This window comes from Chanodichthys erythropterus, chromosome 5 (genome assembly GCF_024489055.1).
Source record: "Chanodichthys erythropterus isolate Z2021 chromosome 5, ASM2448905v1, whole genome shotgun sequence".
Taxonomy (NCBI): domain Eukaryota; kingdom Metazoa; phylum Chordata; class Actinopteri; order Cypriniformes; family Xenocyprididae; genus Chanodichthys; species Chanodichthys erythropterus.
In genome coordinates, this window is record NC_090225.1 from 30024378 (window position 1) to 30050550 (window position 26173).

The 26173-nt window shown below is 37.9% G+C and overlaps 1 protein-coding gene across 1 annotated transcript in view; it reads left to right on the forward strand.

Annotated features, from left to right (window-relative positions):
- Window positions 1–26173, forward strand: part of col21a1 (collagen, type XXI, alpha 1) — an 86730-nt gene that overhangs the window by 38356 nt on the left and 22201 nt on the right. The window contains exons 13-19 of the mRNA XM_067386863.1: window positions 5366–5419; window positions 5962–6015; window positions 6132–6185; window positions 7859–7912; window positions 20468–20512; window positions 21990–22043; window positions 24333–24386. Coding sequence (XP_067242964.1) covers window positions 5366–5419; window positions 5962–6015; window positions 6132–6185; window positions 7859–7912; window positions 20468–20512; window positions 21990–22043; window positions 24333–24386 — 369 coding nt within the window. The remainder of the gene's footprint in view (window positions 1–5365; window positions 5420–5961; window positions 6016–6131; window positions 6186–7858; window positions 7913–20467; window positions 20513–21989; window positions 22044–24332; window positions 24387–26173) is intronic.

Consider the following 26173-nt stretch of genomic DNA (forward strand, 5'->3'; position numbering starts at 1 on the left):
TCCTTTTTATAGCTATTTGTCTAGCTCTGTATTTAAAAAATTCCCATTTTGCTCTATATTCATTATGAATATTATCAGGAAACATACAATTAATTAATTTTTTAATACTGTCATTGAAAATATTATCATTTAAAAGACAACTATTAAATTTCCAGTAACCACGTAACTTCGGACTTTCATCATTACAGCCTAATTTTAACATTATTTGTTTGTGATCAGAAAGAGGAGCGAATGAGTGACATACACTTTTAACAAACTGCAGGGCTGATGAGGAAACTAAAAAGAAATCAATTCTAGATTTCAAAGACTTTTTACTATTTGACCAAGTGAAGTCCTGTGTGACAGGATTAAAAAAACGCCAAGGATCTGTGAGGGAGAGAGAAGAACATATTGATATAACATTATTAGAATTGAAAGTAATATTGAGACCTTCATTGCCTCTAGAAGGAAATCTGTCCAGTGTGTCATCTAAACATTCATTAAAATCACCGCCCAAAATTAGAAAGGAATCTGGGTATTTATTATGTATTTCTGTCAATTTGCAAGTAATTTCAGAGAATAATATTTTGTTAGCTGAAAGAGAATTACAGCCATATAAATTGCAAATAATGAAGGTTGAGTTATCTTGTTTTAGTGACATAATAATCCATCTGCCTTCATTTGAAAATAATACCTCCAGAATTTGCCCTTTAAATTTGTGCAAAAGAATTGAAACTCCAGCAGAGTGATTAGAACCATGGCTACAATAAATTAAATTACCCCATTGATTCTTCCAGAATTTAACATCTAACTCAGAGGAATGGGTTTCCTGAAGGAAAATTAAATCAGTTTCGCAGCTTTTACAAAATAAAAAAATAGCTTTCCTCTTTACCACATCGCGCATGCCTCTTACATTTAAAGACATAACAGACAATGAACTAAACTTGAAATCCATAACAAGTAGAAAAGACAAAACAAAATATAAAATATGTACCAACACCTGAAGAAACTGTACGGAAACTTTACTTTAAAGGAAGGAACGATATGCAACCAATTAAGGTCATAGAACAAATAAAGTGACCTACATAATAATATCGAGCCTGGATAATCACTTCTTTGATATGGCAAAAAAATAAATAAAAATAAAAATAATAATAATATGACTGGCAGAGTGTAAATAAATTAATCCGTGCTAACGAAAATCCAGCATACTATTTAACATAAGAGTCGAGTTTAGCAATAATCTCTAGATTGGATCATTGAAAAAAAAAAAAAAAAAAAAAAAAAAAAATCAGTCTCTGCTCAGATATAAGGCACTTATTAACCAGCAAATCAGCTAAAACAAAAAAGCTGGATACCGTCTAAACCCAGAAAGAACAGAAGAATGCATGGGCCTACTTCACACTGGCAAAGTCAAATCTCTTCCCATCAATTAGGGCAAACGATCCACGGAAAGAAGCCTTTTTCCCTTCGTCTCGGGCCTTCTTGACCAATGGCCAAAGCTTTTCTCTTGCCACCCTGTCCTCTGGGGATAAGGCCTCAGTAAGTCGTAGCTTATTGTCACGCAGGAACTTACAACCTCTGGCAGCTTGCCAAACAATATCTCGGTAACGACGAAGAGCAAATAGGATAATTATAGACCTGTGTGTACCATCATTTCTTCGCGGGCCGAGACGATGGGCGATATCCACCGCATCCTCCATCCTCTCACTGATGCCAGGAACCACGTTGCCAAGGATATTGATTGCAACACGACGGACATCTTCTCCATCCTTTTCTTGTACACCATGCAGCTTCAGCGTCCACCTCCAACTGTACCGCTTGCAGTCTCCGACCTCTTGTTTTAAAGTGTTGTTCATCTGTTTAAGATCCTGGATCTCAGCAGATACGACTCTCAAGGTCTCCTTGTGAGTAGTCACCTCGGTAACAAGCTGATGTACGGTAGAAGACAAGCTTTCAATTTGCTGTGCTGTAACGGCAGTTGTCTTGTCAATACTTGAAATTTTCTGAAACATCTCGTCTCGAAAATCGCGAATGGCCGCTAAAATTTCAGATGACGAGACATCTCGTTCACTGTACTCTCTCTTAGACTTTTTTTGACTCGGTTTTAAAGGGGTGTCGGGAAGAGGAGTAGCTAGAAGATCACAGATGTTGGGTTGAGAGTCAAACCACTTGCTCGTCGGCTCTTCGCTGTTCGATGCATTTTGGATCTCGGATGAAAATGTACATGCATTTTGAACAGGATCCATCTGTGACTCAGGTGCAGGTACTGACATAGCAACTGGAGCTTGTTTGTTTCTTTTTCTGCCCATAAATTTGGCTCAAAACGTGAGATTAATCAACAATCTCGTTTACTTGTTCATTCATACAAAATATACAAGCTATATTGGTTGTAATACCGTCCAACCTAAAACTTTCCCGACGACACTTCAGAAACACCACCTCCTATCTTGCCGCCATCTTGGCCTCCCTCACCAGGAAACGGACTGTGTCGTTTCGTACCCTGTCAATGACTTCATATCCGCCTTACCCTCAATTTCCAATTATTATGTGTTTTATTAGACAGGTGAGCAACTTTTGGATACATTCATCAACAGAAAACTAATCATTGTTATATAGCTCAACAGGATATTGTTTGAATCGCTTGAAAGAAAGAAAGAAAGAAAGAAAGAAAGAAAGAAAGAAAGAAAGAAAGAAAGAAAGAAAGAAAGAAAGAAAGAAAGCTTTTTCCATCATACAGTATCTATATTTTTAATTAATTGCATGTCATTTAGCAACACGTCATCGATCTTTATTAATTTGACAGTGTAATATCAATCTACTGCAGTGTGCAACAAGTCTCTTATACCAGCTACAGAGTGAACACACAGAGTAACATTATAACAACTTTCAACACACTCAAAAGTATTTAGTATGATTTGGGTGTGTCTCATACGTCCTGAAAAGTGAAGCTGCGGGCTCTTTGATCGCCCCCTGGAGGCTGGATGCAGTACAGGTCATAAACCCCGCCCTCTCAATGCAGACGAATGAGACTTCAGTAAAAACATAAAAATAAATTATGCTTCAAATAAAATTTTCCGGAAGATGGTTTTGGTCATTTAAGGTAGTTGTTATCACGCTGATTTATATTCAATTGTTCGTTTTTGTGATAAGTTTGATTTTAGCTAGCAATTTGATGCTATAGGAACGGGGCGTGTCGTTATGATTGACAGCTTCTCTGAGGACTGTCGAAGCTTCGAGGGGAGATTGAAGATATATAACTATTAATTTTCGATTTCTGTGTTATTTCACACCGACAAAATGAGCTGTTTAGCAGTAAACTGTACTAACTGACCTACAGGATCTGACGGATATCTGAGCATTTCTCGGTAACGTTAAATGTGGGCTTCATAAGAATAAACGTTATTAGTTAAGATAACACGTCTAACGTTAGCTATGACGGAAAAAAAGCAGGTGATCTTTATCAGGCAGTTACTACTTATTTTTTATGGGTATAAAATAATAATTAGCAGGACAAAACTAGTGATAGCCTACTCTGTCTACAGCAGTGGTCGCCAACCCGTCGATCGCGATCGACCGGTCGATCTTTATCACTGTTCCAGTAGCTCGCGAAAATAACAGAAATATGAGTACAAAAATACATTACATTTCTCCAGTCTTTGTACTGTATTTTTGTATTTTTTTTTTTTGTTATTTTCTGGAACTACTGGGGCAGACAGATGAAGGTAAATAGCCCACATTACGTCTGAGTCTGTAAACGGCCGGCAGAGCAGCTCACTGTTCACGATGCTCGAAATATAGGAAGAAAATATAAATATTGAATTGGGGGTGAGGGATTAGGAATTCATCTCTAAAAGGAGACCAGTCTTCAGTCTTCTATTTTCCTCTTACTTCCGAATAAAGTAGCTAATTATTAGCGCATTTCAGCTTTGTTTACAGCGGTAACCAAGGAAACACTGTATCACTGCTGCTCCATAAGCGCCACCTGCTGTCAGAGAGTGAATCTGCGTCTCATTCAGCCTGCTGTTTTTTTTTCATGCCTTTTTTTGTGTGTAGCATTTATAATTTCACAAAGATAAAGTCAGACCGTACTGTTTTTGCTTTAAATCTTGAAACTAAATCTAATTCAAATAAAAACCCTGCTGAAAAATCCAGTTAAAACCAGCCTAAGCTGGTTGACTGGTCTTAGCTGGTTTAAGCTGGAAGTAGCTGGTTTTAGCTTGTCTCCCAGCCTGGGTTAGCAGGTGTTCAGCTGGTTTAAGCTGGTCAAAAGTCAAAACCCCTCTAAAACCAGATATGACCAGGCTAGGAGACCAGTTAAAACCAGCCTGACCATCTTAGGCTGGTTTTAGCTGGATTTTTCAGGAGGGAAAACAACTGTTCATGCAACGTGCATAGCATCTTTGTTTGGATTGTGATTAAAAAGCAGTGGTTCCCTCTAATTTGAAATGGCTATATATTTTTGTTTATTATAATAATATTAATAATAAATATCTGCAACCAGTATCAGAATCGGCCAATTTGCTTGTAAAAAATAAATAAATAAAAACGCTAAATAAATCAGAATCTACATTGACCACGAAAAAAATACTAAATACAATCTGGGCTGTCTTTTTCTATGAAGTAGATCTCGTCTTTCAAAAAGGTCGAGGTCAGGGATCTTGGGCTTAAAAAGGTTGGTGACCACTGGTCTACAGCAATCGATCTCCTGTAACGTTAGTTTAATTTGATTTATGGCAGAACAGTTTCTGACCATTTAGAGTTGTTTCTAGTGGCATATTATATTGAGTTTATCTACTGAATTTGCTGTTTCAAAAATATTACTCTAGAAACAGAATAGCCTATTATTTTAAAGGTAAAATTTTAAATTGTGTATAATTTATATAGCCTATTTAAAATGCATTAAAACACCGCGACTCCGCCTCCGGGCTCCACTGGCGATTCCTTCTGCGCATGTCGAATGTTTTATGTTCAGTTCATTACAATGGAAGGAAGCGGCGTCGTGTCGTCCTTTTTTTTTTTTTACAGTCTATGATATGATTGTTTTAACCATGTAGAACAGTGCTGCAGATCAAGCATAAGCATAATAAATCGCCCCACCCTGCTTCATACCACAAAACGTTAATAAAACTTTAATGCATTAGCTCATCCATGAACACGATTTTGACGAGTCCTGTCAAATCCATCAGCTATGGAGGTGAAGACAACAACTCCCATGATTCCACATTCATTCATCAAGCTACGCCTTTGTTTTTTGTTTGTTTTCAATAAGTGACCTCTAGTGGCGAAAATTACATATTGTGCCTTTAAGGTCACCCAGCTAATTTATTTTCTTATATTTTCACTGAAAATAAATGCTTTACATTACACTGTGTTTTCTCTCTAGGGATCAGCTGGTCATCAAGGCATGCAAGGACCACCAGGCAAAGATGGGCAAGTGGTATGGATACTTTCCTCTTAAATATCTAACTCCATACAGAGCACAGAACTTCCCCTTTTTATTTCCAGCTCTCTCAGCTCTCAAAGGCAATTTTCTTTAGGCTGTTGACATGAAAATTTGCACTTGACATTCAGGATAAATGTGGTCAGTGCTTCTCCATGTCATCGCCTGACCCATAATGCTTTGTGGTCTCGTTTGTGTAAACACTGACTTCGGATTTGTACTATGCCTTAGCTCTTTATTGGATATTTTCTTAGCCCTCCTCATATCTATAATTCATCTGGGATACTAGCTAATGAACAGTTGGGGCTTTCCTTGCATGATCTTGGTTATTAAATTAGTCCGTGTCCTGGAAAGTTCTGATAGAATGTTGGAATGAAACATGATATATTACATGTTTAGAGAGATGCTGGTATGGATAAATATAACAATATTTTTCAAATAACAAATCTTTTAATGACTTGAACAGCATTGCAACCTCATCCGTTTGTTTTGTTCCAATGCTCTTTTTTTTGCATTAACTGACATATTGTCTATCTTAGGGAGAAAAAGGGAGTAGAGGCCTTGCTGGTCCACCTGGATATCCAGGAGAGCCTGTATGTATATCACTTCTCCACTTCATTTTTTTTAAGTGGTCAGTAATTATGCTTTAATGCCTTTGTGTGTGTGTGTGTGTGTGTGTGTGTGTGTGTGTGTGTGTGTGTTTATCAAGGGAGCACCTGGCAGGGATGGAAAAGATGGCATTCCAGGAGGAATTGGTCTAAAGGTGTGTACTGATCTAGTTCTTCTCACTTTAAAAAACTCAACAAGTTTATTGGCTTCCTTGAACTGCGAACATGTACCATTGAGAATATTTGGCAAGTCCACTTTGAGGAGGCTATGCAAGAGGGCGTATTATTTGACAGAATTGCATGAAAAAAATATGCTAGGACAGAATCTCCATATGGAAAGCCATAAAAGGTTTGCACCATTGTTTCCTCTCTCATGCTGATCTACACTGTCTTTTTCCATGTGCACAGATGGCTTTTATTGAACCAAGCTGTTCATCGACATCTTGGTGGTTGCCTATATGATAAATCCTGGATTATATGCTTGGTTTCAGATCTTCTTTAAACATGCACTACTCCATTAAAGTGCAGCCAGAGAAAAGCAGTATAGGCATCAGGACAGCTTAACAATGTCTTTCCATAATTAATAATCATTGTGTTAACAAAATTGCCATGCTTCTTGTCTATCATATCCCTTGCTTTAAAGGGTTGTTTCATCAAAAAATGAAAATTATCCCATAATTTACTCACCCTCAAGCCATCCTAATGTGTATATGACTTTCTTCTTTCAGCCAAACACAATCTCAGTTATACTAAAAAACATCCTGGCTCTTCCAAGCTTTATAACGGGACTGCATAGTAACACAGATTTTGAAGCCCAGAAGAAGCACATCCATCCATCAATAAAGTAATCCACACACCTCCAGGGGTTAATAATCACTGGCTTCCGTACGCAAGTCGAAGAGTGAACTTTAATCCGAACATGACGTATTGATGAATGCGGAAGAGCAGAGGATAGAAAACAACAACAGCAACACACCAGTCACAAATTAGAAGTCTAAAACGAGATTTTTTTGAAGAGAAATGTCAGAGGAGCTTGAGTTTGTTGTCCAGTCCTATTTGTTTGAACCGTGAGACATGTCTACTCTCACCTAAGCTTACTCTACTTCTAAGTCATATGATGGATCTCGACTCTTTCATGAATGCACAGACATATGTTACCGGAAGCTAGTCATTACAGTTTATAAAGTTATAATTATGGATATTTTTCTTATAAAAATGCACCGCTTCGCTTCAGAAGACCTTTCTTAACCCCCTGGAGCTGAATGGATGTGTTTTTTTGGGCTTCAAAATCTCTAAAAATCTATTCACTCCCACTATAAATTGTTTTTTTTTAATATAACTCTGATCGTGTTTGGCTGAAAGAAGAAAGTCATATACACCTAGGATGGCTTGAGGGTGAGTAAATGATGGGATAGATTTCTTTTTTGGGTGAACTATCCCTTTAAGAGACATCAATAATGTTTTTCAGTGCCTCATGTTCTCACAGTCATAAGACGCCAAGATCTGGTGTTTCCGCAAAACACACTGGTGGCTTGATTTTATTCCCAGCAGATTCAGCGGCATGCCATTTTTTCCAGCATCTTGTTTATAATAATAAAAAAAGATGCATGTGAAATGTAATGTTCTCAGTATTGTGCACATGAAAAAATGTGCTCAGTCTTGTTTATATGAACAATTGTTGCACCCAAATTCAGATGTCGGCAAGTTAAATTTAATGTAAATGTAAATTACTTTCCAATACATTTCGAGCACTCCTATCCAGCCGCACCCCCCTCCTCAGATAAAGAGTTGAACTTTTATTCTAACTGTGTGATCTTTGTCTCTTCAGGGAGATCCAGGACCTCCTGGAATTCCTGGAGTGGATGGAAGAGAGGGACATCCTGTGAGTATATCTTAAAGCAGCTAAGATCATTGCCAGGTGTTTTAGTGGGTGGACCACATTGAAGTGCAAGCTGTTGAATAATACCGGACAGCATTTGAGCATAGTAACTTGTGAGAAATACAAAATTTTTTTTTACTGCATCTAATACAATGTTCCAGTTTGGCTGACTGAATTGACATGATTTGAAGTCTTATTGGTGGTTAAGGCTTTGCACCTGGACTGGGCAGAAGAAGATTTCCATGTAGCCTGAGAAAAAAACTGTGAGTGACTCGGCAATGCAGTTTAGCAGATTAGCTCTGGCAGTTGAACTCTTCTTTAGAAAAAATAGGTCTAAGACCCATAGTTTTGTGGCTCTATTGGGAGAAGGTTTCGAGTATAATGAAAGTCTGCTAACTGGAGCCATCTTGCTGGTCTTGGAACAAACAGACTAAATATATACAATACATTGTCTCTCATTTTAATTGATTTAGTTCATTCTCAGCATTTGCTTCAGGATCCAGATTTTACATTGAACATCAAGTGGTTAACCCAGCGTTACAAAACCTGATCATACAAAAACAAATGTCCTTATAATCAAATCTAATGTTTAGAATTATCCAATAATCATCAGCAATAGTTAATCTCATTCTATTTTCATGCATTCCTTTGCTAATGTTGCTCAGCTTTGTTCCTACATACAGTTGTGAAAAAAAGAGATGTCTACAATTTAACCAGTTATTAATATTTAATTGGTTTAGTAACATCACATGTTGTCATCTCAAGACTACAGTATTACAACATTGTGTGAACGCAGCATTAAACTGCTTGCCCTTTTACAGCAGATTTACTTCACAAATAACCAAAATATGATTTTAATTTACAATAATCGGTACTAAAACTCAGAATAAGTAACCTACTTTCCACAGCAGGGATGCACATCTCCATTGTCCTCCGGCGATATCCCGGTTCTTGGCTCGTTTTGACTGGGTTGTTGATTCAATGAGATGATTCAAGAACAGCTGCAGTCGGATCAGTCTGTTCGTGAATTAATCTTTTAGTGCAATTTTCCAGTTTTTCAGTTGGATTAAAGGGTTAGTTCACCCAAAAACAAAAATTCTGTCATTAATTACTCACCCTCTTGTCGTTCAAAACCCGTAAAACTTTCATTTATCTTCAGAACGCAAATGAAGATCTTTTTTGATGAAATCTGAGAGATTTCTGTCCCTCCATTGACAGCTACGCAACTATAACTTTGACACTTCAAAAAGTTCATAAAGAGATCCGAAAACTAATCCATATGGATTGGGTGGTTTAGTCCAAATTTTCTTGATCACTTTATATGATGAACAGATTGAATTTAGGCTTTTGTTCACATATAAACATCGATCAGGGAACATAAACAGAAGCTCAACCGAACCCACTTGATGCACGAGAACTAACAAATAGTTTTCCGAAGATGAACGAAACTCTTACAGGTTTGGAACGACATGAGGGTGAGTAATTAATGACAGAATTTTTATTTTTGGGTGAACTAACCCTTTAAAGAATGACTCGCCTTTATTGCATCTGTGGTGTGTTTGGTATAATTGTGTTAGATATTATTGGGCAAAAAAAAAAAAAATAGGGTCAAGCCAAAAATGGCTAAACACTAAGCTTTTAATTGTCTTAACCAAAATTATTGGTTAGGAAATGAACAAAATTTAAGCAAATGCACAACTTAAAAAGCCATTGCTGTCTCAGAAAAACATCAAAGGCAGAATGAAGTTTTTGGCAGAAAATGGGAAGTTGTGTGTGGAAATGATGAATCACAAAGAAACACAAGTTGCATGGTGATGCTCTAGAGCGGTGTCTTCAAAAATGAGAAATATAGTAATAAATGCATCTCTACCACAGTGAAGCATGGAAGAAGAGTGTCATTTCAGCTGCTGGTCTTTCACTGTGAAAAGTAATTTAATGCTTTGGAGTATAGGAGAATATTGCAGAATATCTCGCTTCCCACAAATGTAAAGTCGTTATTTAAAGAGGAATGATCAGATGTTATTTTTCAACAAGACAATGCTCCTGCCCACACTACAAAGATGACCAAGAAGTCCATCAGGTTCATGTTTTGGCCTGGTCAGAGTCCATATTTGAACCCTATAGTGAATATTTGGTCTCACGTTAAACTCAAACTAACTGGGAGACACTTTTCAACTACTCAACTGTTTGAAGCCATCGACATTGAGTCGAACAACACGGACTGTTCTTCCTGTAAAAAGCTGTCTGCATGTTGGGGAAGGCTATACCATGCTAAGTTATTTTATCTACAGTATTTGTGCAATTCTTGTTAATTTCTTGACCAGTGATTTGTGATTAAAATGGTTAAGATCATTAAAAAACCACTAAATATTTTGCCATTTTTGGCTTGGCCCTCTTTTTGCCCAGAAGTGTATATATGCATTAATACTAATTGTTAGCTAAGTTTAAATTTTAGCTCTTGTACTATTCTTTTCCAAGGTCATTATGTCCTTTAATCAATGGAGGGTACTTTTTGCAACAAGTTTCCATGTTCTTTCACTGGTCCCTGCAGAGCAAATTCAGACCAAACATCTGCTTCCGCTTATCATGGAAATGCACCAAGGTAGCTTTGTTGGATATGCTAAAATTGTAAAACATTGTTTATTTTGCTGTTCATTCATAAACCACCAAATGTTGCTTTCCTATTCAGCCTCTCAAGAGGCTATTTAAATGTTTTTCACCATTAGTCTTTAAACAATGAATCATAAACATGCAATGGCCCCAAAAAGAATGATAAAAATTGGTAATACTTTTTGTTGGTTCATGATATCTTATGCATTACCTAATTGAACCTTATTGGAAATTGTTACCAGATTGTTAGCATATAATTAAATATTTGCTCACTTAACAATTTAATTGCATTCAGTGACAAATTATAAAACAAACAATAAGCAAATGACAACCCTGTACACACACATTGGCGATAGAATTGCCATTGGCTAGTAATTGTTTTGTGTACTTGCCAGACTTACAGTAGCCAGCAGTGGCTTCTGCTTAGTCTTAAAAGCTTTATTTCCAAACTAATTCTGTCATCTTGATAGGAATATCTCTTTGCATACGTGTGAGAGAAAGAAGCATAGTGTGTGCTATTTGCCATGTCGGGCACCTGCAGACAGTTTACGCTGCATGAGGCTAGATCTTTCCTCTGAACTAACTTTTTTGAGCATTTTTTGCAATGACTTATCCAAATGGTGTCAGTGTGATTGTATTGTGTGTAAATGCAGTTTCCCCTCAAATTCACACAGGTGTCCTAGCAGGGTAACAACGGGTGTAGTTCATCACACTAACTTTGGACATGTTCCAATAACTTTTAACTAACAAAAAGTGTCCAAATATTAAAAGCTACTTTGAAACCTTTGAAAATACTTTTAAAAGTGTTGTTGTACTAGCATTAAAATGAATGGCAGTGTGTTAAGTGTCTAAATACGTGTAGGGCCACTGCACTGTATATGTTATATTTTCCCTCTGTGGATAATGCTCTATGCCCTGCTCAATAAGTGCCTGCCAATAACAATTTACAGCATCAACATTTGTGGTACTGATGTCTAAACATTGTACTTGGCTTAAAAGTTGCTTAAAATGTTTATGCATTGATTCTTGTTTCGCTTCAGTAAGATAATGTTCAGAAGGTACTGCCGGAATCCTGGCAGATGAAATCAAGACAGCTGTTTCTCAGTTTCTTACAGATCTACAGCACACAAAGAAACGGTATATAAAGAAAGAGATGCATATAGTCAGAACATCGCTAGTTCAAAAAGTGGTGGTGGATGTTCTTTTACAAGATATATACCAGGGGTCTTCAACGTTTTTTCAGCGATCTATCACACCATATTTAAGAGCGCCAAAATGACATTTATTGTTTGATTTTCATTATAAAATTATCAGAATTTTAAAGTTGTCACTTTGCTTCATATTAAAAGTAACAAAGTGCAAAGCTTTTTGTGATTATGGGATGGCAGGTGCGCTACAAATGATAAGTGAAGTTTTGTTCACGCTGTGCATCAACAGAAAACAGCACACACTAAAAGGTTTTAGATTTGAGAAACCATATCATTACTGATTAAAATCGAGAAATGAATCCAGAGTTGGTGTCCACACAGCTGACATGTTTAACTACCGTAGCTTATCCATGATGTGTGCACGAAATACATTAGACTAATTAAATGTCTGTTTTGGTCACTTATTTCGGCCCTCCAAAACCATTTTGACCCAAAACCGAAAATAGCTGTTTCGGATGAAAATGTTTGGTAGCTGAAATTTTAGTGCATCGCTAGTCTTTACTTATACAAATGTTCAGAATAGAATTTCAAAAATATTTTGATATGAATATTTTTCTATGAATCTGTTAGACTGCATTTGCGTTGCTTAACGCATCACTATGTCAATCATTGCATTTTCAAGAGTGAATCCTGAATTTATGTGTAGATGTCACTTCCAAAAATATGCAGTATGTAATTAGAGGTCTACAAAGAAGACCCGAGGACCCGGTACCCGACCCGGGACCCGTACGGGTTCGGGACTATATTTTAAATGGACAGCCGGGTCCGGGTCGGGTCCTAATCTATTACTTCGGTTCCCGGGTCTGATTAACATTGTGTGTATACCCGAGCTGAGTTGATGCGGAGATCACCCGGCCGTGTTGGGAGTCAGTCAGCGCTGTGCGTGTTTTGTAACTTGCAAAGTATGAGCCGGGAAATAAGGTGAAAAAACACGAGTGACCCCAGCCATTAGAAGCAGAGCGGGCGGAGTTAATGCAAGCAAACGGTGCTCATCGAGTTTTACTATTCCTATCGTGTGCAACAGTAATGCAAACAAACTTCAAATCTCAAGAACTGCTTGTAGCCTTGCACATTCGCAAAAAAATAACATTTAAATAACATAGCCTATTTCAAATCATTAACAAAATATGAACTATTACACGAATGTCGAATCTGTGACGCTTAAAGCTTATGTTTCAGGTTGCTCCAGCTAACGCGCATGTCTCATGCGAGCGCATTTTCTTTCTCCTGTTTTTATAATAACATTATGCCGTCTTGTTGTATCTAAAGTTTTGGTCAGACTTGGCTCAGAAAGCACAGAAATGACCGCAAATAAGTAATGCCAACGTCAGCGGCCATATCACTGAACAAGTAATCGTTACTATAGTTCAAAAGGGCAAACAGTCAAAGTTATTTTATTATGCTAGTTGAATCGAGTCTCGAGATACAACGAAATAATGCAAAACTGCAAAGTCGCATTTGTCATCTTGACAGCAAGTGGACTTTTGAAGCTGGAATAATGAGTGGATTAAGCATTTCAATCGGCAAGAGAGGAATAACGGATGAACTTTCTTGGCAAGTGCATCACAGCCAGGTACAAGGGAGAAAGCTATAGCCTACTAATAAGACAACACGTTTTATTTTCGCAACTTGTTTGTTGACTTATTAATAGCAATTTGCTGTGGAATAGACCTATGTGCCGATCGGGTCCAGACAGGTCCGGTCGGGTTCGGGTCCAGCTTAGACGGGTCCGGGTAGTACATTTATGGCATTTCTCGGTTCTGCACGGGTTCGGGTCCAACTTTCAGAATAATAGTCGGGCCGGGTCGGTTTCGTGTAGCACATTTACGGGTCTCTTCGGGTTCGGGTATGAATTTTTGGACCCGTGAAGACCTCTATATGTAATTGGCTGTCGGTCTTCTTAGCATCATGAAAAACAAAACTTTTATTTATTGGATTATATACAGTATAGCTTTGAAAGAGTACAAACACTAAAAAGCTGTCACTTATCTCAGTTCATCACAATCTCACAAAGTTAATTTTTAATGAATAAAGTTGTCTACTTTGCACAATGATTATCTTAGTACCATTGTGTTTATACTATATAATGAGAGGATTTGTGAACATGCAGAACTGATCAGTGAACAAAAAACGTCTTAGGTTACACATGTAACCATGGTTCCCTGAGAAGGGGAACGAGACACTGCGTCCAAAGACCCTTTGCAGAACGCCTTGGCATGATGATGTCTGAAGTACAAGTAAAAACATGACAATGTATTTGGCCTGCGACAGCACGTGAATTCACTCTAGTGTGACCGGGAGTACAAAAGGAACAACTGGAGTACACGTCATCAGCACTTTTGTCTGAAGGTGACCTGACCAGGTATAACTGAGGCATGGCAGCAAGTGTCTCGTTCCCCTTCTCAGGTAACCATGGTTAAATGCATAACCTGAGACATTCCCTTTCGATTGGGAACTCGCACTACATCCAAAGGCACTTTGGGAAACGAATACCCACTCTGCCATGCTGAGGGAATAACTGCCTGAAGTCTATAACAACCACAATGAAGGCTCAACGGACTAGATACCAGATGCCAATTCCCTCACTCAAGTTAATACTGTACTGTCAATGACACTATTCCCTAAGGCCAAAAACCTAAAATGGCTTATGCCCCAAGCAGAAAAGCAGGGCAGAGCTCAGTTCTGGTAATACCAATCTGAATGATAAGCATTACCTTTAAGGGAATACAGGCAAAGAGCTCCTTCACCTTGTCACTATACTAGGGGGATCTGGTTCAACCCCTGATGACCCCAGGTGAGCTGAAAGAGATGTTCACCCTGCCTGACTTGAAGTCAGCATCTCTGAGCCAAATTAAAAAAGGGCCTGAGACGGGTCAAAGGACCGTTTATCAAGGCGACCTCCCAAAGGGCCAAACACTTGATGTAACTGTTAAGATGAAGCTCATGTGAGCGGAGGCCTCAACAAGAAAACCCTCTAAAGCAAGAGGAGGCCAAACATACTCAATTTCAAATACTGCTTGCCAAGGCAGCCTTACAGAAGGCCGAACACTTGATGTTGCAGTCTGACATAGCCCAGATTAGCAGAGACCTCAGCAAAATGACCCTTATAGTGAACAGAGGCCAAGCATACTCAACTTAATAGATGACTTATCAAGGTGGCCAACAGAAGGCCAACACTTGATTTCACTGTTAAACCAGGGCTAAACTGAGTGGAGGCCTCAGCAGAAAGACTCTCTATAGTGAGAGGAAGCCAAACACACTCAATTTCAAGACACACTCAAGTTTACCAAGGCAGCCTCACAGCCTCACTTAACCCAGATGTCAGTCATAGTGAACCCCAGAGATATCACTGTCTAATTTGAGTCAAACACTCAATGTTCTTGTCTAACTGGAGCTCAGGTGAGGGAACAGAGGCCACAGAAAAATGACTCTCAGGCGAGGCCAAACACACTCGATTCCAATGACAGATAACCAAGATGACCTAACAGAGAGCCGACACTTGATGTACTGTCTAACTAGGGCTCAGATGACTCAATTCTAAAGACAGTTACCAAGGTGGCCTAAAAAAGACCAAACGCCCGCTGACTAGCTGGAGCTTATGTGAGCGAAGGCCTCAACAGAATACCACTCTGTAATGAGAGGATACCAACCAACTCAACTTTATAGACAGTTTACTAAGGGGGCCAAACACCTGATGTCACTGTCTCACTGTGAATCCATAGTGACACACTTCAAACAAAGGGTCACCTGAAGACAAAAAAGCTGATGATGTGTACTCCAGGTGCTCTACTCTTGGTGCTCTTTGTACTCACGGTCGCACTAGAATAATGTCAGAGGTTGTTGCAGGCCAATGACATTGTCATGTTTTTACTCATACTTCAGACATCATCATGCCAAGGAGTTCCCCAAAGTGTCTTAGGACGCAGTGCGAGTTCCCATTCGAAAGAGAACTCTACCCTTTTGATCTGTGAGTGGATTCTGACTAACTTAAACACCTCTGATTGGCCATTGTGTTCAAGAGATCAACAGTTATTGGCTACATTTCTCACCGCTGCAAAAACACTTTGTAAGTAGAAACATTTGACTTTCTCCAGAGTGCAAACACAAATTCAATGTTCAACGTTTGCCAGATCTGTTTCACCAATAAAATATTATTACAATATCAGGGTGCTCTTGCTTTCGTTTGAGGGTGTTTAGCATTTGACTTTGATGTTTTCTATTTTTGTACTCATTTTTAAATTTTTCAAACATTAATTGGCCTCCTGCAGTACCATCCCAGTTGAAGACCCTTGATATATACAGTAATAGTAACTCACTTGGCAAATCACCCAGTTGGAATGTGCTTGGATGATAACTATTTAAAATATTCGGGTAGTTGGCACATAGCATCTTCATGAACTTCATGAAGATTTTTGGTTAACACTTTTAGGTTAACTTTTTTTGTTAATCACCTTTTTTTCCATAACTACTGTATATAAGGGATAATGTACAACCAAACAGTTGTTATCATATAATAAACCCTGACAGGGTGATCTTGTATCTTGTTCTCCGATAACAACCGACTGGATGTACATTGAGGGGTGTTCACACTACACTTTTTGTTTTTTGACTTGCATTAAAATGCATGCGAATGCAGAAGACTGGAAACCACAAGCTCATGGGTAGATATTTTGGGTTTCGCTGCCTTCTGAAGTTCAAGTTGGGTGAACTCTGACCTGTGAATTCGTATCACGTGAAGACGTATCACCAATAGAAGAGCGATACATCACAGCATGACCTGCTGAATTAAAAGAGATGCAAACTTTTTGCAGTAAAGTGGAGTAGATTGTATGTATTTACATTTTGGATTCATTATTTGTTATACGTTGAACATTTATGTTTTTAAAAAAGATGACACAGAGTGTGACATCATATCACTCTTGTTGTGTCCATAGAAATTTTGCATGCTCAAAGTTTAGTGTTACAGCTGTTTTATTACAGAGCTACTTGCCACATATATAAATAAATGGACACAAAATATAGATTTGAGTATAAAGTTTCCTCAAAGAATAACAGTTCCTAGCCTTCAATTCTTATCGTCGCTGTCGGGTAGAAACCTTATATCTCCAAAATTGCTACTTTTCATGAATTTCGGACATATGTGTTTTGGCCGTCATTAAAATGGCTGCATCTGAGGCAGTAAGTGCATCGCATATATAGTGTTTCTTGAGTAAAGAAAACAGTGTACTTACACAACCAGCTCTGTATTTACTCTTGCATTGCAAACAAGCAGAGACGGTCCAAACAACTATTTCATGTCAACTACAAATATGGCAAATATTGCCTTAACCACAGAAATGTATGTCACATAGCATTACATATGGTCATTATGAGAATTATTGGTGATTCATCACTATTCTTGAGTACTCAGCTTTGCATGCTATTGTGAATAAGGCATTGCTAGTACTAATTTGAATAGTTTATTGGCTGCTGACAAATGCAAGTCTTGTCTACTGTCCTGATTATTTTTAAAAGGCTCATTCATTTCTTTTTTTTTTTTTTTTTTTTTTGCTTTTTTTCCCCTGATACAAAAATAGAATGCAGAGCTTGAACTGCTGGCAAACTTCGAAGTGAAGGAAATGTTTTCTGCAGATTACATGGAAGCACATACATCATGAAAAGGAAACATTCAAAGAGGAAATGTGCATGACCACAGAGATGCTTTAAAACGATAAAATGACAAATCTTGGCACATCTTGGCATGTTCTGCAGTTAAACTTAACTTTTCAAAGATCTAAAATGTTACGCTTTCTAAAAGTAGAAAACACAGCCATCAATATCCGCAGTGGTCTGTATTTTGGTTTTTTGAGGTACAGTTTGATGTTCTTTATTTCTTTTTTTGTTCTTTTTGTATCAACATGGACTCCTGGCCAGTAAAACATAATACAAACACACTTTCCAGGGGAAACCCGGGTATGTGTCCATAATGATAACATGAAATCTGTCCCTACAGATTTTGCAAAAAATGGTGGGAGTCAGTCCTAACAAGGTGCATGGTTGTGTGCGAATGTGTCAGCTGGGAATAAAGAGAGAGAGAGAGGTCACTCGCCTGTGTCAACCGGGGGCTTGTCTGGGAATGATGGTTTGTTTGCACTGTATTTTATTGGTGGGGCCACTTGCACTATTACATTTATAGCATACTGTTACCGCATACATATGTTGGCCCAACTTGGCAATACAATGCTAGGGGTGAACTAAGTGGTTGCCAGATCATTACTCTGTTGTTGCTAAGGTGTTCTGTGTGGTTGCTTACATATAACCTATAACATGCTCTCACACATTTATTTATTTAACATTTTGGCAGGAGTAAAATTGATGTTTGGTTTCAACACGCAGATGCATTTACACTTGTCCAGTTTTGACTGGAATGGATCTCAGACCACCTCCTGAAGTGGTTTGAGTGATCAGATTTAAATCCGTCTTGAAAGTGTTTCGGGCATTTACACCTGATCTTTTCACGATTGGATAGATATCAGATTATAGAAAACACATGAATTGACCAGGTGTAAAAAGTCCCATAGAGTCCTCTCCTAATGAGCTGAGGATCTGGTGTGTTAGATAAGAAAGATGTATAACGTGCAGAGAAGTATGTTCCAAGGGTCATTTCTTACTTAAATTGGAATGTAAAGTCCACATTAGAGGCTTAGCTTGTTTGTAACTAACTCCATATTTTATTATTACGAGAGATTATTGATGCAATTCAGTCAAAGTTCTGAGCATGTGCAATGACGGTGCAATGGTGCAATGATGTATGACACATGAAACAAGCTTTTGTTGTTGCTGAAGAAAAGATTTTTATTCTAAAATATTCACTCATGGTACTTGAAGTGGTGTAGGACGTTGCTTCGGACTGTCATCCACAGATGGCTTGTTTTGGGTGCAGGAAGGGACGTTTTTACTGCTTGATAAATATAAGCAATAGCTTCATGTGCTTGTTATCTCCTAATTGGGTAAATATTAAGTCTGCTTTTTAAAATAAAGAAAAGAAACAATGGGAAGAGCCTGACTAGTATGCACACACAGCAGGAAACTCTGTATATTTGTTCAGTGTCAGCATGTCAAAAGATCAAATCTGATTTGTTTTTATTCCGAATAAAACAAAACGTGTTTCCCAACCCTGTTCTAGGAGGCACACCAGCAGTAAACATTTTAGATGTCTCTCTTATGTGACTCATCTATTTTTGTCTCTGCTAACGAGCTAATGAGTTGCATTAGGTATGTTTGATTAGGATGAGTTTGAACTTGTGTGGTGTTGGTGTTTCCAGGAACAGTGTTGGGAAACACTGCTTTAAATACTTTTAACATTTGCCTAAAAATAAAACGTAAGATTGAATAGCAATGTACTGCAGTACATTACGATTTAAAGGCACAGTAGAGGTTGCTTATTCAAAACAATAACAAGCATACGTTAATGACAGCGTGAATGAGTGTGGAATCGTGGGAGTTGTCGTCCTCACCTTCACAGCCGATGGAAAGCATTCCGACGGGTCTCAGGCAGAAATCATGTTCATGGATGAGCTAATGTATTAAAGTTTTATTAATGTTACTGTGGTATGAAACAGGTTGGAGCCGAGAGCCCGGGACATCTTACATTGCTGTTTTTAGAATGCTTATGCTGCAGTCACCCACTGCTCGTTTTGTTGTTTAAGTTTATTTTACGATTAAAGTTACGTTTAACATCCACCTCCTTCTTCCCTGACAGTAACGTTTGATCACTTAAAAGGATAGTTCACCCAAAAATGAACATTTACTCATCCCACAAGTTGTTCCAAACTTCTTTGTTCAGTTGAGCACTATTATATTATATTTTGATGAAAGCTTGTAAATTTGTTACACACTGCAGTAAGCTAGATCGATATTAGAATATCATTTTAGCTGGGAGCTATGACTATGTAGCCCAAGGCTGATCGCCCACTGAAGCTAAGCAGGGTTGAGCCTGGTCAGTACCTAGATGGGAGATCTCCTGGGAAAACTAAGTAGCTGCTGGAAGATGTGTTAGTGAGCCACAGTATAGTGATGGGGACATTATACTGCCAAAAAGCACCGTCCTTCGGATGAGACATTAAACCGAGGTCCTGGTAATAAAAAATCCCAGGATGTCCTTCAAAAAAGAGTAGCGGTTATGGTTATTCAACAAATGGCAATTTGTGCACATTCATTTCTCTAAATAGCCAAGTCTATTTTTTAAAACAATAATGTTATTGTTATTTTATATAGTATTGTAATGTTATATTAAATACTAGCACTTTAATTGTTATAACAGGAAAGATAAAGTTGCAGTACCTTGAGATTTAAATCTTAATCCTCCTACAGATTGTGTAGGTTTGCTGACCTGATGTTATCTCCGGTGGAGCTGTTCCCTATATTACAGTAGTATCTGAATTTAACAACGTCCTGTTAAAACTATTATTTTCTCTGGCTGACAAAGATTCAAGATGCCAGGAGGGATGCATTTCATAAGTGATTAATCCAGACATCCTATGCATGTTAGCTTCATCAGAGGCCAAGAAAACCCACACAGCACTGTGTTCACCATGTACCTCAGACTACATTCAGTAACAAGGCTTTAACAGCTTTAACAATGCTAAAGCTGTTAGTCAATGTTATAAGTCTCCTGGGAATTTCCCTGATTTCTTTAATGAGTTCATTGTTAAACAAGAATTGAGCAAGTTTGTTTTTTAAATCTTTTTTTTTTTTTCAGGGCATGCCTGGTATACCTGGAAATGATGGTCAGAGGGGAATTAAGGTGATGTTTTCCCTTTTTTTTTTTTTGCTCATGTGGACAGTTTGTTTCTCATGTGTTCTTGTTTGGAGGTTATGCTTCTTGCTCTCTTACAAACCTCAGTGTGCTGCATGCACAGACAGCATTTTAAGGCACAATGAGTGCACATCCAGCACTATGATTGCACCTGTAGGCAACTTAATTCTATTAATTGTAAATATAATTAAGTGGCTTATTTTTAATTAATTACTAGCCTGACGTGGTCATACTCAATTCTAGTCAGAATATGAGTCTGATACTGCTCCATTGGGCTTTGATTATGGGGGCGTATTTCAACCGATCCAGGAAAGACCTCAATTGGATAGACCTACAACCAATCAGAGCTACAGAGTAAGTGATGTATGTTGAGCGATGCATAGTTGTCAACAGAACTCTTCTTAGCGACCATCGGGGCCAGCTGATTAATCAAACTTTTGCCGAATCCCATAGGAAGGACGGCAAAGACATCTTTCCCATCGACAAATGGCTTGATCACGGTCCTCTGTTCCTCTTTTAAAATTAATGCGCTGTCGATATCTTCTATAACGGACGCGATGGCGGAATCTACACATCTCAGTTCTTCAACAGCCATCATTGTTGTAAACTAATTGACCTTTCGCAAAGACTCGCCCCCCTTAGTTACTGTTGCTTTGTCCGACAAGCCGTGGCGCTGTCGCGCCACACAGAGTGGAAAATACATCGCGGAGCAAAGAAGAAACTGACAAGACATCGACAGACGAGACAGAGCCGGTTACTTATGATATTAAAAAAGTCCCAGCTTTCAAACTGTGTAGTTTAAGAAATTCAAACAATAAAAACCGTTTTGTGGCTCTTTAATGTGTTGTGATCATGATCGTGACAGATTGCTGTAGCGCCTCAGCTCAAGAGGCTTGTTAACCGATCATCTCTTCCTACTAGTCCATTTATAGCATCAAATAAACATGAATGAACATGAGAATCAATGTTGTTTCAAACGCGGAAAGACGTCAATATGCACAATTTTTCAAGTTTAACTCCATCGATGTTAATCTTCTAACTCAAAAGCGGATGCGGCATTCTGATTGGTTAGATCGCTTGTCAGTCAAGTGCTCTTTGATGACGTGGCTGATTACGTTTCTGGTGATAGTCTGTCAATCATCGCCCTGACAATGTGATTGGTCCAAACAGTTTATGTTCGGGCATAATTACTCCTCTACGGATCAAGTCCAGACCGAACTCCCCAACCTCAAAATGGGGTGGGCAGGGCTAAGTTCGGCTGGCATCCAGGCTAATTAATGACCTTAATTACAGTAAATACATGTTTTTCATTCAAAACCTAACGCACTTCTTTTTGTGAAAACTTTTCTTGAAAGTGGCCAAAAACAATTTTGTGACCACTGTATTTTTTAGGGTTTGTAAGTCTCACCATAAATGAAGCTATCCCAAACATATTGAAAATGTACATTTGTTGGTTTTTTTAAAGGGTGAAGATGGCCTTCCAGGACCAAAAGGAGCCAAAGGTATACCTGGAGACCCTGTAAGTAAATCTTAAAATATAGTAAACACTTGAAAAATCATGATACAAAAGTGAGTGTAACTTTTAATATGCTTTAATATGATTATGGATTTTATCATATCCATTTATAAGGCAATACTTTTATGTTTTCCTTTTAAGAACATCACTGAGAGAGTAATATTTAACAAATGAGGCAATTGCATTATTTGTTGTGCAAATGCTGTAGACAGTAGGACTATTCTCAGTGGACAATAAGCAAGTTAGCTAGGATTGTGGCGGCACTGGTGCTCAAATCGCTTCCATTCGTAGGCATGCAAACATGAGAGAGAGGGGAAACACAGGCACATGTGAAGAGGTTTAGTTTTTGATGCATACCAATGTCAGCTGAACTCTGACCTGTGAATTCATACAGTATGGTGAAAACATGTTTTACCAGAAGACAATGCAAATGTCACATATTGACCTCTTGGCTCAAAACACATAATATTTTACATTTTGAATTTACCTGTAATTTCTGATTTATTAGTTATTGAAAACGGAAACCCTAAAAAATACATTACAGGGTAACTGCACATGTAGAATAAAGGAACAGTGTTTGACCAATCACAACACACTGCTCCAGCCGACCAATCAGAGCACACTGTGCTTTTCAGAAGGAGGGGCTTCATAGAGACAGGAACTAAACAGAGCGTTACTGACTGACTGGGAAGAGAGGAGCTGCAACAATGGAGAATATGAGGAAATAATGTGACAAAAACATTAAAGCATAAGAAACCTATTCTAGTAAAAAATCAAAATGAAGATTTTGTAAAAGGGCATAATATATATAAGGATATTAGTTCAATGCATAGTGACAGGTTCAGTGAAAATCAGCCAAGATGGTGAATGAAACCATCAACAAACAATAAAACATTTTTAGCCCCTTAACTGTACTGTACTTTTGGTTGGTGGTGTTCTTTGTGCAATAACTTTTGGACAAATGGACAAAAATGGCAGTAAAAGGTTTGGCAACTTCTCCTCCTGAGTCGTTACCTAGCTACAGTAGCAAACAGCTGCTGCTAGTGCTCATGTTGATACTCTCTTTGATGGCACAATCATACCCCAGTTTGGAGCTCAATGTGAAACAGACCTGTGGAGGCAAGGGGATTTGGAATCATTCTAATGTTTGGACCAAGCTTTTGAAAAGTGTGAAAACAGTATAAGTTTGGAATTGATCTGACTAAAGACTTTTAATGGATGTATTGGAGAGGATTTAAGCCAACAATTTTGATATAAATCAACGTAGAACAGAATTCCTATTAGATAAGTCTTCTAAAAATGAGGAAAGGCGAGAAAAGTTGACTTTGTTCTTGGAGCAAATTGCAATCAGTAGTGAGCATCCCTTTGCCCTACTCACTCCGAAGTGCAGAACCCTTGAAGTGGGGAGTTTGGTAGTGGCAGGGCACTTGTATGTTATAATGTAGCTGTTTGGAATGCACTTAGTGAAACATAACAAAACGTCTTGAATTGGATTCAACACCCTGGGTCACATGACCATAAACACTAAAATTACTTACTTGAAGTGACCATCACATGTACTCTTCACTAACCGACTTGTGGAAGGGCCTTTTGTGAAGGGATCGTTTACGCTTGTAATGCCCCAACAAATGGCGTCCCCTTCCCGACATACACTTCAAGCGTGCAAAAATGCAGTTTCTTTCCCTTCGATGAAATGTCACTTCTATTGAGTCATATGATTTTATAAGGCAAGTAGCGCCACTATCACAGGGTAGACTCAAATTTAATTATTTTACACATGAAAAAATGTGTATCACAATAAACTGTATTGTATGTCATAGAGAATAAGTATGCTAATAGTCAAAATTTTTCATTTAGAAATGTATATGTAACCTTTATTTCTAAGTTGTTTTTTAATCTTAGGTGCTAATGATTATGATTTTTTTGTTAATGGGGTACATTTATGCATGGAAAACCATGTGGCATGAAAGTAAAATATGCCTTACTGTTTGATGGGGATATAAAATCCACTAAACTGACCCATTTCCATGTGAAACAGGATATTCAACATGAAAAAAAATCAGGGTGGGTCTAGGTTTTATCAATCAGAAATTTGATTGGAACATGAAAAGTGGGTGTTCCATATCACAGTTGGACGTCAGCCGAAAAGAAAAAGGACTCGGTTTCACAAGCAGAGCAACAAATTTTGCAAAGACAAGATTACAACGAATAAATAAATAAAAAGAATTTTGATTGCAAGTTAACTGCTGTAATGTTAAGAACATCTATTAGATTGTGTTTGTCTTTCTACAGGGCGAGATGGGATTGCCTGGAATGCCTGGTTCAAGTGGACAACCTGGTCCTAAGGTTACAATGCATGTTTTTGCCTTTGTAATGTTGAATTCATATGGAAAACATTATAGATATTGATTACTGAGTTGGAGTCTCTATAACATTATTATAGTGATTTCAAAGCAATTGCAAGACAGATGGCAAAATCTCTTTGTTCTGTCTGCACCGTTTTTCTCAATCGCCTTTCATCATCTGTATCTCATGCATGTGGATTGCTACATGTGATGTGTAATTGTGCAGAACAAAAGCCCTAGCTTATAAATGGTTATGATCCTTCGAACTTGTTCCGTTTTAAATCATGTTTTTTAGATTGTGTCCAAGGAAAGAGACAACAAAGCATGTCCAGATTTCAAATCTCTTGTGCAGTTATCTTCAAACTTCAGAGCTAGCCAACAACGCTTTTCTTCATGACTTATTGAACACTTTATGAGACAAAATGGACATTTTTCATAAAAAAATAAATAAATAAAATGATAGCAGAGGGCAGAAATATGTGCACACTGTTATGATGTGTACTAAATAATCTGAAAACTTCATGATCTCAGTGACTTCCAAAGAGAGATTTGTCTGACAACGTTTTACTACGTTTGGTGTCTGTAAGATTTGGTAATGTTTTTGAAACAAGTCTCTTCTGTTCATTAAGGCTACATTTATTTGATTTATTTGATTTTATTTTCACTCATCTTTGAAACACAAATGAAGATATTTTAAAGTCCCCCTGTAATCAATAATTTTATCCCTTAAAACTTATCTTTGATCTCCAAAATAACATATTTAAATGTTTTTTCCTATGATTTTTTTTTTTATTCATGTCTTAAAATACTTTGAATGTAACTCTACACCCCTTTTTCATTTAGTATACGCAGATCCATGAATATGCACATTAGCCCCGCCTCCACTCACTCACCACCAACTCAGAGATTCACTAGATCAATTTTACTGTGGTAAATGCTACACAATGGCAATTGAAAATACTGGTTTAATTCAGCTGTATATGTTTGAAGCAGAAACTGATTCAGAAGAAGTAGAAGAGTGAATTATGCAGGCTTATCTACAAGTCCATGTATCAGAATGGTAAAGAGTTTTATGTATCACTCTCTACAACATCTGACACATGACAGTAATTAATATGATTAGCCTTTTTACAATATGTAATGTAAGTCTCAGGTGTCCCCAGAATGTGTCTGTGAAGTTTCAGCTCAAAATACCCCACAGACCATTTATTATACCATGTTGTAAATGCCCATTTTTGAGTGGAAGCGCAGATCCTGTGCCAGTCGTGGGCGGGGCTTCCCCCCACTCTTACTTAAGAGTAGGGGGAAATATGGAACCGCTCATTTTGAGAGACTGTTAATGATTTATGGGGATTATACAAAAGTAGCGGGTGGATTTTTACCATTATAGGCTGGTTGTGGACACACATCTGTGTTCAAACACATCATAAAAGTGAATTATAAAAGTGCATATTAGGTCCCCTTTAAGGAGAAAATACTCAGCAATGGTGTTGACTTATGACTTATATGTCCACATAGATATATAAACAACATGAAAAACGTAAAGGGATAGTTCACCCAAAAATGAAAATTTGATGTTTATTTGCTTACCCCCAGTGCATCCAAGATGTAGGTGACTTTGTTTCTTCAGTAGAACACAAATGATGGTTTTTAACTCCAACCGTTGCCATCTGTCAGTCTTATAATGTGAGTGAATGGGAACACAATCAATAAGAGTTGAAAAAAATTGCATAGACAAATCCAAATTAAACCCTGCGGCTCGTGACGACACATTGATGTCCTAAGACA